At 42.5% G+C, this 14,446-nt stretch overlaps 1 protein-coding gene across 1 annotated transcript; it reads left to right on the top strand.

The window, feature by feature from the left end:
* Positions 1 to 4,264: 4,264 nt before the first annotated feature.
* On the top strand, positions 4,265 to 11,668 carry mrpl44 (mitochondrial ribosomal protein L44). The gene is made up of 4 exons (XM_008106249.3): positions 4,265 to 4,523; positions 7,723 to 8,191; positions 9,312 to 9,490; positions 11,253 to 11,668. Exons 1-4 carry the CDS (start codon positions 4,384 to 4,386, stop codon positions 11,422 to 11,424), a joined length of 960 nt encoding a protein of 319 aa, XP_008104456.1. The 5' UTR covers positions 4,265 to 4,383; the 3' UTR covers positions 11,425 to 11,668.
* The last annotated feature ends 2,778 nt before the right edge of the window (positions 11,669 to 14,446 follow it).

The following is a 14,446-nucleotide window of genomic DNA, read 5'->3' on the forward strand; positions in this document are numbered from 1 at the left end:
CTTTAAGGCATCTCTTTCTTGTTTATACATTTCTATTCCGTATAAACATTTGTAGAAACCTTTAACACATCCTATACTTTGATTTTAAACAACAAACAGAACTAAAGTACACGAGAAAAGTCATGTTGTGTCGTTTCCAATGTCTGTTTAGCTTTACATGGGGGTGCATTTACATTGTAGAATCAATGCAGTTTGACACCACTTTAACTGCCATGGCTCAATGAAATGGAATCCTGAGAGGAGTTGTTATACAAGGTCTTAGGCTTATCTGCCAAGAAGTATTGGTTCCTTACCAAACTGCAAATCCCAGGGTTCCGTAGCATTGAGCCATGGCAGTGAAAATAGTATTAAACTGCACTAAGTCTGCAGTGTAGATGTACCCATGGTGACCAAACAGCTACTTGTGGGAAGTCTGATAGCTGGACATGAGTACAACTACATCCTCAGTCGCACTTACTAATGTACAGACTGCAATGCTACATGCACCCAATTCATCAAAATTCAGACCAGTGTGTTACAAGACAAGGTTATTATAACACAAAAAGTGCCTACCAAGCAATTTTGACGTCTATCTAATCCACTGAATGAAATCATCCAGAGTTCCAAGGCTGGGTCCCTTCTCAATGCTAATGATATACAAGTTTTTGTTTGTTTATTTCAACTCATGCTATAAAGCCTGTGGAAATCCTGGAACATTATATAAGTGCAATGATAGACTTAGTGGTACTTCTGAATCCAGCATTGCTCCTGCAAGTTCAGATAACTGCTGTGATTGGTGCATCAACTTCCTCCTTTCTTAGACACAGGAGTTAGGACACTTATCCATGCCTTAACTAGTTAGTTCCTACTGTATACTTTGTAGACATCTAACACTTGCCTTATATAAACTGCATGTGTGTGTGTCTATGCACCTGTTGACTTACAGCAGTTTCATTAATTTCATAGTTATGGAAGGAATATTCAGAGGTGGCTTTTCCAGTTCCTTCCTTAGAAATATAACTTATAGCACCTTATATCTATTGACAGTTCCCATTCAAGTAATAACCAGGGTTGACCCTGTTTAGCTTTCAAGATCAGACAGGAATCTGTGGCTTTCAAAGTATTTAACTGCACTGGTTTTCCATTCCTTTTAAAGCCCAGTCTTTGTTGCATGCTCTAAACATTAATTATTTAAAGACCCTTCAACATATTGGACCTAAGACAGCAGGAAAACTTGGAAACACTTTGTTAAATAAGGACTGCTTGACGTAATTGGATAGATTATTAAACAGAGGTAACTATATTCTTGTGCTGCAAACGAACACATTTTGGATTTTATCTACAAAGGACATCAAGGGCCAATTGAATCAGATGTTCTGGTTTGAAGGGAGAATTGCATAATGGAAAAAGATCCTGTGATTACTGCAAAAGAAATAAGTCAACTTATGTATACAATTTAATACACTGTTCTATTGACAAGAAAGAGAAGGAGAGAGAAAATAGAACATGTTTGCAGCTTTTAAGACTACTGGATTTCATTTGGATATGCTTATATGGATATAAACATTCAGTTCTATCCCACTCTCCCAATTGTATACATATGTTTTATACCTGAAGCTTTAATATTTTGTCCTGCACCTGAAGAAGTGATTTATATAAATGAAAGCTCATGGAAAAATAAGCCAGTTAAAGGGGCAGCCACATAACCATTTGCATTCCCCTCTTTATGCTGCAAAAGACCAATGTAGCTTATTGTGTGCCTTCAAGTCATTTCAAGTCACCCTCTGTTTAAGCAGCTCCACTGGCTGCCGATAACATTCCGGGGCCAATTCAAGGTGCAGGTTATCACCTATAAAGCTCTAAACAGTTTGGGACCTGCATATCTTCATGACCTCGTCTTCCCCTATTAACCTACGCAATCTCTAAAATCTGGGGAGGCCCTCCTCTCGCTTCCATCTTCCTCACAGTTATGACTAGTGGGGACGAGAGAGAGGGCCTTCTCGGTTGTGGCCCCCCGGCTCTGAGCTCCCTCCCCAGGGAGATTAGGTTAGCTCCTTCCCTATCCAGGAAACAAAGACCTGGATGTTCCATTTGGCTTTTGGCGAGACAGTCATTAGATAATCCAGCTCCAGATGGCATTAATAATCGATCCTGCACCTTATTAGGTCCTTCTCTCTTACGCACTTTAGCCATCATCCTATTGTGTATCACTGCCTTAGTCTCCCCTCCCATGAAGACAATAGAAATTGTGCCTGGTGGTTGGTTGATATCATGAACTATTGTTATAATATTCCGTTTTATACTGTACTGCTGTTTTTATCTCTTTTATGCTATGAACTGTGCACTATGTTTTTACAGTAGAGTCTCGCTTATCCAACGTAAACGGGCCGGCAGAACGTTGGATAAGCGAATATGTTGGATAATAAGGAGAGATTAAGGAAAAGCCTATTAAACATCAAATTAAGTTATGATTTTCCAAATTAAGCACCAAAACATCATGTTATACAACAAATCTGGCAGAAAAAGTAGTTCAATATTCAGTAATGCTCCGTAGTAATTACTGTATTTACGAATTTTGTACCAAAATATCATGATATATTAAAAACATTGACTACAAAAATGCGTTGGATAATCCAGAACGTTGGATAAGCGAGTGTTGGATAAGTGAGACTCTACTGTATTTACTCTACTTTAATTGTGTCGTCGGGCTTGGCCCCATGTAAGCCACCCCGAGTCCCTGCAGGGAGATGGTGGAGGGATACAAAAATAAAGTTATTGTTTATTTATTTATTTATTTCCAACTTATAGTGAATTTATCAAGTTTTTCACAAACCTTAATTATAAATATCCACACCAGATATCCCAGGATTTCTTCAGAGTATGATTTAAAGATAAAGGTAAAGGTTTCCCCTGACGTTAAGTCCAGTCGTGACCGACTCTGGAGGTTGGTGCTCATCTCCATTTCTAAGCTGAAGAGCCGGCATTGTCCGTAGACACCTCCAAGGTTATGTGGCTGTATGGAGAACCGTTACCTTCCCACTGGAGCGTTACCTATTGATCTACTCACATTGGCATGTTTTCGAACTGCTTAAGTTGGCAGGAGCTGGGGCTAACAGCGGGCGCTCATTCCGCTCCCGGGATTTGAACCTGGCACCTTTTGGTCCGCAAGTTCAGCAGCTCAGCGCTTTAACACACTGTGCCACCAGGGGCCCCATGATTTAAAACAAGAAGGTAATTGCGGATACTGCTTTTATTGTTGATACTGTTAACATAATTGGAGATCAGAAATGTTAAATGAGCCAATGCATATCACCACGAGGAGTTCTAGATCTCAGTTCTCTACACATTATTTTATGTTCCTGCATGCTATTTCTGAGTTATAGTGTCCCTAAGGCAAATTCTGTCACGGGGGTTGCTTGACAAGATTTGTTCCGAGGCATTCCTCTTGAGGCTGAGAGAGAGGGACTTGCCCAAGGCCACCCAGCGAGGTTCCTTAGCTAAGAAGGAAAACGATCCCTGATCTTCAGCCATAATTAAGATATTTTTCCAGTAGAAGGGCAAGGGCCAACAAAAAGGAATTGGTGAGCCACATGGTTGGACCACACTGATCCAAGTCATTAATCAAAATGTTGAACAGAACCAGGCCCAGGACAGAACCCTGTGGCACTCCACTCGTCACTTCTTTCCAAGATGAAGGGAGCTCACCCTGTCTCGTGAATTCAACCTGCCAACCTTCAGATCAGCAGTTCAGCCGGCACAAAGGTTTTAACCCATTGCACCACCACGGCTCTGCACTGCCAGATAATCTGGGATAAATAGAAACCTTGGGATCAGATTCTGGGATATTGGACCTGTCTGGAAGGGCCCTACACTGCCATATAATCCAGTTCAAATCTGAATTTTATCTTGGCAGTGAAGACAAAATGTGATGAGCAACAATTCAAAGTACTACATCAACTAGTTGACGTGCAGCCTTTACATATTAAAACTTCAGTGCCATTAACACGTAATGTAGCACATTAAACATAAACGATAATAATTAGATCAGACAATATTTAATAAGCTAAAACAGGCATGGGCCAACTTCGGCCCTGCCTCCAGGTGTTTTGGACTTCAACTCCCACAATTCCTAACAGCCTAACGGCTGTTAGGAATTGTGGGAGTTGAAGTCCAAAACACCTGGAGGCAGGGCCGAAGTTGGCCCATGTCTGAGCTAAGACGACTCGCATTGCAATCCGCTTCGATATCAGCACTAATTACACAGCGGAGTGGCGAAGAAACTTTCTCTCAGCGAGGAAACTGAATCGCCCGGAACAGAAAAGCGGCGGCCCGTGTTTCCGGCCGGCGCCTGGCCGTGGTGCGCCTCCTCCTCCTCCTCCTCCTCCTCTTTGCTGTTTGAAAGCAATGGCGTCGGCGCTGTTACGCCCGCTCCTCTCCGCGGCCACGAGGCGCCTCCCGCTCCGCTCCCAACCGCGTCGGGAGAACCAGCGATGGGTCCGCGCTTATCTGGAGTATCTGCGGCGCCTGGAACCCCCGCGGCGCCGGTGAGAGGGCTGGAAAGGGCTTGCTTGGGGTGCGGCCTGCCTTCTGAAGGGCTTCCCGAGTATACAGGGCCTCAACATCCCCTCAGTGGAGGGCATTCAGCAGTTAAAGTGTTGTCAAGCTGTATTAATTCTACAGTATAGAACAGGCATGGGCAAACTTCGGCCCTCCAGGTATTTTGGACTTCAACTCTCAAATTCCTAACAGCCGCTAGGCTGTTAGGAATTTGAGAGTTGAAGTCCAAAATACCTGGAGGGCCGAAGTTTGCCCAGATCTTTGCACCAGCTGCAAAAGGTTTAACAAACTTATGCATGTTCTTGAATAAACAATGCATGTGTTGCTTTATTTTTGCTAATCATTGCTATGGTAAACGTAAAGATTTTCCCTAATATTAAGTCTAGTCTTGCCCGACTCTGGGGGTTGGTGCTCGTCTCCATGTCTAAGCCAAAGAGCCAGCGTTGTCCGTAGACACCTCCAAGATCATGTGGCCGGCATGACTGCATAGATGGCCGTTACGTTCCCGCTGGAGCAGAACTTATTGATCTACTCACATTTGCATGTTTTTGAACTGCTAGGTTGGCAGAAGCTGGAGCTAACAGCAGGAACTCACCCCACTCCCCAGATTTGAACTGCTTTTGGTCAGCAAGTTCAGCAGCTAAGCAGTTTAACCCGGTGCCCCACTGGGGGGCATTTATATATGGTTGTGACCATATATAAATAATTTATTTTGTGCATTTTGTACCCAGGATAGTCAAATTGTGGACTTGTTTTGCCTATATTAGAATCCTGAGATCCACCTAGGGCTAAAGATGTGCTGGTATATTAAAAATTAAAAGGAGTCGACTAAAATGATCAAAGGGCTGGAGAACAAGCCTACAGAAGAGAATCATAGAATCATAGAATAGTAGAGTAGGAAGAGACCTCATGGGCCATCTAGTCCAACCCCCCCCCCCCCCCCCAGAAGCAGAAAATCGCATTCAAAGCTGGCTGAGAGGAGACATGATGAGGGCCATGTATAAATATGTGAGGGGAGGTCATAGGGAGGAGGGAGCAAGCTTGTTTTTGCTGCCTTGGAGGCTAGGACACGGAACAACGGCTTCAAACTACAAGAAAGGAGATTCCACCTGAAAATTGGGAAGAACTTCCACACTGTGAAAGCTGTTGGGCAGTGGAACTCTCTGCCCCAGAGTGTGGTGGAGGCGCCTTCTTTGAAGGCTTTTAAGCAGAGGCTGGATGGCCATCTGTCAGGAGTACTTTGAATTCGATTTTCCTGCTTCTTGGCAGGGGTTGGACTAGATGGCTCATGAGGTCTTTTCCAATTCTATGAGTCCAGAAGTATTTGGAGTTCCAGAATTGCATTGAATTCACAGTCCTTACCCACTAATATCTAGACCACATATCCCAACCTTTTTCATTTCAGAGTATGATTTAGGACAAGAGATGAAGCTTTTTATTGCTGGTATTGTTTAAAATAGGCATGGGCAAACTTCGGCCCTCCAGGCATTTTGTACTTCAGCTCGCACCATTCCTAACATCCCAGTAGCTCTACCAGCATTTCATACACAGAGTCCTGGTGTTTATTGAGGTGACATACCTCCAATGTTTCACAGGTGGAAACTGGTGTCATGGGCTACACACTATTTTGGATATGTTGGATATATTTTGCAAAATGTAAGGCTCTGTAGCTTGCACATTAAAAGGAAAAAGAGGAAATAAATGACTTCACTGCATCTAATGAGGTCAATTTTAGAGTGTTCAACCACTTTTATTTTAACCCCCTATTTTAAACAGACATCCATGATGATCCAGTGTAGATCACAACAAAATTTGCCAGTAGAGCTAGAACTCCCATCTGTCAGCCTTAATGATAATGATAGGAACTCGGGACGGCTTACATGGTAACACAGAGCAAAGTAAAATACATAAAATATACATAAAATTTATCCAAAAACAATAAAACACTGAGTGTCAAAAATTACAACAAACAGGGATTATCATAGAACACGTTGAAATAAAATAACAATAAAACACAGTAATAAATTGTAATTAAAATAATTATTATTTTGCTGTTTTAATGGTGATCCTAGGGCAAAGCTATCACAGGTTTTTCTTGGCAAGATTTGTTCACTGGGGGTTGCCTTTGCCTTCCTTTGAGGTTTAGAGAGTGTGACTTCCTCAGGGTTACCCAGGGAGTTTCCATGACTGAATGGGAATTGAAACCCTCCACTATTGTCCCATGATGACTTAAGTGTGTACATCCGTAATCCCATGTGATTATATGCATTTATTCACTATACACGTGGCTGCAGAAATGCTCTTAATTCTTCTGTCCCTTATGCTAATTTCAGTGATACTTTTTTCGTTTTAGACTGAGACTATGTGAATGAAAGAAGAAACATAATATGACTGTGCTGGGTGTTGCAAAAGCAGTATGTTCTGCTGTCTGAATTTCATATCTGTCACAACTCCCTGCTTCCTGTCAGCTTGTTAAACATTACAGAGTTTATCCATACAGAAAAAGAACATGTCTTGGCACATTTTGACTTGAAGTATAGTAATTCAAAGTGCCATTTGTACAATTCTGTTCTCAAAATACGTTTAATAACTGGAATCATAGAGTTGGAAGAGACTTTGTGGGCCATCCAGTCCAACCCCACTGCCAAGAAGCAGGAAAATCACATTCAAAGTACCCCCGACAGATGGCCATCCAGCCATTGCTTAAAAGTCTCCAAAGAAGGAGTTTCCACCTGGAGAGTTCCACTGCTGAACAGCTCTCACAGTGAGGAAGTTCTTCCTAAAGTTCAGGTGGAATCTCCTTTCCTGAAGTTTGAAGCCATTGTTCAAGTTTTGTTAACTCTAAAGTCTCTGAAAAACTTATTGTGCTCAACTCATATTTTATGCATTCTCAGATTCTGTCAGAAATAATTAGGAATGCAATTATTCTAAGCTTGATCTTCCTTTATAAGATCAAGCTTAGAATAATTGGCTAGAACAGAGTTTCTCGAACTGTGGTTCTCCAGGTGTATCGGACTTCAGGTCCCATAATTCCTAACAGCCGGTAAGCCGGCTGAGATTTCTGGGAGCTGAAATTCAAAACATCTGGAGGAACATAGTTTGACAAACACTGTGCTAGAGTGATCCCTAGTTTCACTCAACAGTCTGTCCTGATTGTTATTTGTTTTCTTCCCTTTCATTATATAGATCTGAAAAACCTAACTGGGATTATCACGCAGAAATACAGGCTTTTAGTCACCGGATTCATGAGAAGTTTTCATTGGATCTTCTTAAAACCGCATTCGTTAATCATTGTTATATTAAACACGAGGAGTCTAGACGGCAAGTGTTGGGACTAGAGAAAGAAGCCATTGCTCTTAATCTTAAGGACAATCATGAACTTTATCTGCAAGGGAACTCTTTTTCACACTTGTACCTCAGACAGTGCTTTGAAGAGGCTTATCCAAAAATGCCGCCTGCTGGCATTGAGGCTCTTGTTAACTTTCTTACCAGTGAAGAATTAGTGTCCTACTTGGCTCAAAACCTGTCACTACAGGACTTGACGCTCTGTGCAGAATTTCCTGTGCCAACTAATGTGCTTCAGCAGACTTTCTTTGCTGTAATAGGAGCCCTGCTGCAAAGCAGTGGCTCTCAGAGAACAAAGCTCTTTGTCAGGGTAAGTTTTTGCACAGCAAAATTTTGTTATGCCTTGAAGAATAAGTACACATCTAAGGCAACATCACTACGTGCCATAACACACATGATATAATAAATAATATCCCATTGTTCATTGTAGAATTTAATTTCACTGCAGCTTTCCTATTAGCTTTTACTTCATGCATGCAATTGATGAAGTAGAGCTAGGTGACATAAACTTTGCCAGAGAAAACCATTGTTGCTGTAAAAAAACATTTAATATAGTTCGAGAGTGCATTATTTGAGATAGTAACAGCATTTTGACTTGTCAGCAAAATGCAGGTGTTGTAACACCACTTTTTAAATTCATATTTTATATGATTTTTGGTATGATTGCAAAGAAAGGAAACATTAAACATGACCAATAGAGATAGAAAACAAAATAGGGGGAAAGAGGGAAGAGGAAATTCAAACAATATAAACAAAGACCAACCATATTTCTAAAAAATAATTTTCTTGAAGTTGACATTTACAAATTACACATTAATGTGTAGACACATGATCTTCAGATCATTGAACAAGGGATGATGAATATTTTTCTAACCTTGGAATAAAAGTTCTTTTGTAGAAGCAAAAGCATGCAGGATCTAATAACACTGTCCCTTAGTGAAATTCCATGTCACAGGGTTATAATTGAATAGAATGTGTATCTACAACTGTCAAAGATATTTCTAATCTGAAATTAATATATTATAACACATCCAGCCTTCTAATATGCAAAACTGAAGTTCTCAAAAATTAGAATACACATATGCCTATGTATGTATCTATTTGATAAGAGATACTTGAAAATTAGAGGATGCTCACTGCAAAATTACAGTGTAACTGCATCCATTAAGTTGCTAGGATATAGATTCAGCCTAAGAGTCTGTCGGTTCTCTGTCAATTCCAACCTGATGTCTGGCTTTTACAGAATTAGTGCACAAGTGTGAAACATGAGATACAGTTGGACAAGTGAATTACTGAATGTTGGAATCTTTTACCAGTAAGAATGAAAAAGAAGCATGTATAATGGATCAGTTTAAAATAGCTAATATATACCATTTGATTCTACAAATCGGGAATAAAAACACTTACATGTGAAATCTTTTTATATACAGGACTTCTTCATTCCTCAGCTAATAGGAAAAGAACTCTTCGAGATGTGGAATGTTATAAACCCCATGGGTTTGCTGATGGAGGAATTGACCAAGAGGAATATATCTGCTCCAGAACCAAGACTAACTAGACAATCAGGAGCTAGTACTGCACTGCCCTTATACTTCGTTGGATTGTATTGGTTAGTACAATTTCCAGAGGAGATTATCATTCTTGCTCTTTATGATTGGCTATGCATGATATAATTCCCTTACATGCCTCTAGGCACACCAGTTCATATCTGAAAATTGTGTATTTGTAGAAGTCATACTTGTATACATAGCAATAATGTATAAATCCATTCTACTTGGAGAAAGTGACAAGCAGAGACCCATTCAACATCTGTATCCACTGTGAATGTATGTTATACATATTAGGATATAGTACTAGAGCGCTATAGTGGTGTAAGTATTGGACTACAATTGGAGATCGAGTTGAATCCCCACTTGGCCATGAAAACATATTGAGTGGCCTTCCTCTGAGTCTCCCAGAGGCCTAGAGGTAACACTAAAGACAAACACAGTCCACTATACACAGCTAGCAAGAAATCACCTGCACTGACACTCGCCGTTTTTTGCTTTTTTACTGTTCAAAGTATGAGATGCATTTTGTTAGGGATCAATTTCATGTTTATCCTTTGGAGAGAGAAAAGAGTACTAATCTCCCTAATTGGCAGTTATGCAGGATATATCTGTCAGACTCCTGTGACATGAGGAGACTTGTCTCTTGCATTCTTTGGCCAGATTCATGAAATGTGAATTCAGAAATCGGTAAAGAAACCCTGCCTGTTGTTAAGATTAGTGCGGCTACTTATGGTAATTATACAAACATGGCTTCATCTTGCCTTTTCCATAGTCTTGCGTTACTTTCTTATTTTACTACGTTTCTTAGCAGTCCCTAGTTTTCTCTGTGCCCACCCATCCCCCAACCCCAAATACCAGGAATCACTATAAATTCAGTTCTGGTTTCTATAACTGTTGCTTATTATTTTCCTGCCGGGTATTTACGGGTAGATTTCATATTGAATTTATTAGATGCTGATTAGCTTTAATTTTCTTAGTCTTGGATACTTGTGCACTGGTTAATGCCTATTGAGTATGACAATAAAATGCTTGGTTTCTGTTTTTGACATGTTTTGACAATGGCAATTCAAGAAAATTATGTATCAAGGAGTAAACATATCATTCCTACCTGATATGTGTGTATATCCACACCCACACATGATAGAAACACAACTTTTATCTTTTTCTCTATTATATAGAATCAGAAGAGTCATAAAGTGAGTTAAGGAATACCCTAACAGTAGTATCCCCTGAGCAGACTACCACAAAGAATGCTCTTGCTGACAGAAAATTTTGAATAGGCCTCTGCAGAAAGCAGATTGTGGGATAAAATTGTTTCTGGGTTGTGACACTTCAGGGAATTGTTGCTCTTAGAAATGGAGTATAATTTTAAAAAAAGTGTGTAGGAAGATCTGGGTCAGCGGCTGAAAGAGTCTATAGCCATTACTATCATAGGAATGTTAATCTCTGTAGACAAGGTCTGAAAGAATTTAGATTTTGGATAACTTAATTTTTTATTAACTATACTTCTTTCATTTGACATCTGGTCAAGTTATACTGCATTTTCTAGAGGGCTGAAGAAGCGCGGTTCTCTAAGAAGTCAGAAAAGATTTAGAATAACTCATACATACCATTTTAGACAGGTTGAACTCAGATCGACCCTTGTAAGTCCCTGTAATTGTCAAGGACAACTAATTTAACCTATTCCCGTATTCCATTCATATTTATTCTGTGTGATCTTTAGTGACTTGATAAATATAATGCTGTGACAAATATAATGTTATGCCTTTAATATGTGAGGTAATACTAATAATCCACATAGAACATCTCTTCTCTTTTCAGCAATAAGAAGCTTCTAGCTGAAGGGACTGGTGAAACCATATTAGCTGCTGAAGAAGAGGCTGCTCGTGTGGCCCTGCGGAAACTTTATGGATTCACTGAGAACAGACATCCCTGGGATTATTCTTCTCCAAAATGGGAACAGAGAGCAGAAAATGCTATTAGCAGCAGTTAGGGTGAAAAGGTCACTTCCTCCATGCTCAACAGTGATGCATGGCAGGAAGCGAAATTGATTGAATGTCTACTACTAAATATCGCTTTTGGAAAACATTTACTAAATTGAAGGAATAGGGAATTGATTAACAAAATAACTCTTGAAAGATACACAGCAGGACATTCTGGATTTTGCATGCAAAAATCATGCTTAAAATACTGTGATGTAAACGTCTGTATTGGCCAATAAAATGTGTTATATCCCACAGAGTGAAATTAATTAATTGATGTATTAATTTCAAATTTTAAGTAATTTTAAAATTTTAAACTAAAAATTAATTTGAGATAGTTGGGATAGTAAAATAGGTTAACCAGGCCCTACTTGGATAAACTGACAAATTACTGATTTCTTAGCTTCACAAATTTTCCTTTTGTGTGATGGACATTTTATTGTGTTGGGTGAGGGCATTTTTTTTTTGCTTTGGAGACTCAAGATACCTGCATTCTTCAGCAGATCCGTGGTATCTATTAGGGGTTGGTTTCAGGACCTCCCTGAGAATACCAAAATATGTGGATACTCAAGTCCCATTATACAGGGTGTTTGAAAAAGAACTCCCTATTCTTCTTCGTGGTGCTTCTGTGGAAATCGCACATATGGGATTTTCCCTGCGCCTGCGCAGTGTTCCGGAACCTTCTAGAATCTCTAAATGAAACATTTTGGCAGCAAGCCCCGCCCACTCTCCCCAATAGAGTATATATATTTAGCCCGGTGGGCGGGGCTGGCCCCAGTTCTTTTTCTCCGCCGCTCAGCAGCAGTTAGGAACTTTGAGTATCTCAAACTTTATTCTTGGCCTACTGGTTTGACCTGGACTGTTTTTTTGGACACCCGTTGCCTCTCTCCTGCCTATTTGACCTCAGAAAGTACCTCGGAAAAGATCTGATTTGCCTCTCTCCTCCCTACAGACCTAGGAAAGGACTTGACTACTTAATTAAGGCCAGTATTAATGGCGTCCTTCTTTAAAAAATGTGATGCGTGTGGGGGCACACTCCCTGAGGCGGATGGCCACGCCAAATGCCTCCTCTGCCTGGGGGAGAGCCATAACCCTCAATCCTGCCAAGTCTGCAGGGGTTTTACCCCCCAAGCGAGGAAAAATAGAGAATCGAGGCTTAAAGCCTTGCTATATGAACAGGCGCTAGCCCCAGGGGCCCAGGAATCCCGGCCAAGCCCATCGGCCACTGGAGGTGATGAGGCCAGTGAGCCCTCGTGTCCACCACCTCGAGAAGCCTTGCAGAGTATCACCCAAGAGGCGCCCGGATTAGAAGAGCCAGTACCCACCACTGTGGCACAGCCATCTAAGGTCCTGAAGAAAGGCAAAAAGAAAACCAAGACAAAACATCTCAATAAGGCCCCACAGGCCAAGCCGCTGCCTCAGCCCCAACCGAGGGCAAGCCTCTCTCCGAGATCGGACAACCCCCCTCCCTTGACTCCGATCGAGCCTCAGGCCTCGCAAGCGCTTTCCTTATCAGGAATTATCCCTGCCCAGCCGGTGCCGTCACCACCGAGCGTACTGCAGGAGGCGCGGAACCGAGAAAGAAGGGGCAGAAGGTCTAGCTCCAGCTCGAGCAGCCCCCCTCCCTCTCCTAAGCACCCCAGACGGGGTCGATCAACCCGCCGCCGGCGAGGAGCTGCCTCAGCCAGCTCTGCTGACTCCTCATCCCCACCTCGTGAGGGCTCTACTTACCGGTATGGCAGGGCCAGCTCCTCAGGCCCTTGTCTTCCATACCCTTTTTATGGACGGGCTGCCTCCATACCCATTTTTTCCTCCTGGATTCGACCCTTGGGAGCCCTATAGGCAGTTGCCATTGCCTCGGCACCGGTGTGAAGCCACGCCTCCATGGCGTCGGGCCCGACAGCGCCATTGGAGGACAGCCGCCATGGCCACGCCCCCGCAAAGCCAGCGCCATTGGAGGAGGCCAGCCAACGCCCCAGCGATGCCTATGGTGTGCATGCACCCAGGGACTGAAATGCAGGCTGAAATGGCATCCACCTCCGGAGCTTCCCTTCCTAGGACGCCTGTCCCTCCGCAGCAGGAAGAAGCCCCTAGTGGAGTTGAAGATAAGTCACTGGAAGCCCAGGCAGTAGTTTTAGACCCCCATGATGTTACTGACCCTGGGTCTGGGGAAGATTTTAAGACTTTCTCAGCGCTTCTAGTTAGACTCTCGCGGGCCCTCAATCTGCCGGCTCCAAAGCCTGTTAAAGTTGTTGAGGATCCAGTTTACCCCTCTTCCAAGCAGCATGGGCCTCTAACTACATCCCTGCTGTCTGCCATATCTCATAGAACTGGTAAAGAATGAAGGAGTCTCCCCAGCCTCCCTTCCTGCAACCCCCAGGAGGGCGGAGTTTTTATACAAGATTGAGCTTTCAGGGGCCCAGTGGCTGGCAAAGCAACCCAGACTGAATTCTAAGGTAGTAGACGCTACCCAACCTAAGGCAGTGCAGAGGTCTCAACCAACTCCAACCGATTAAGAAGGAAAAAAGCTAGAAAGTATGGGCAAAAAGTTTTATTCATCAGCATGCCTATTCGCTCGGATGGCACACTTCACAGCCTATACAGGTGCTTATCAATCCTACCTGTGGGAGAAGATGGCTCCATCCATTGATCTACTCCCAATGCAGGACCAGGCGCTGGCAAAGGCATTCCAGCAAGAGGCGTGTCTTTTGTCGGAAGTACAGAAGGAGCTGGCTAAAAATGTGGCTGATGCCTCAGGCAAACCCCTAGCTGGGGCCATATCCCTACGACGGCACGCCTGGCTCCGGGCCGCAAACCTATCCCCATCGGCTAAGTCTGTCATCGAGGACCTTCCTCTAGATGAGGCAGGTATTTTTAACCCGGACACAGATGCCCAAATTAAAGACACACATGAGGTGACACAGGCAGCTCACAAGTACGGTGTTCAGCAGACCTACTACTATCAAAGACGTCGATGGGGACAGTATTATCGAAGTAGAAGATCCTCATCTCCAGCGTTTAGAGGGCGGCAGA

The sequence above is a fragment of the Anolis carolinensis genome, chromosome 3 (assembly GCF_035594765.1).
Source record: "Anolis carolinensis isolate JA03-04 chromosome 3, rAnoCar3.1.pri, whole genome shotgun sequence".
NCBI classification, from domain to species: domain Eukaryota; kingdom Metazoa; phylum Chordata; class Lepidosauria; order Squamata; family Dactyloidae; genus Anolis; species Anolis carolinensis.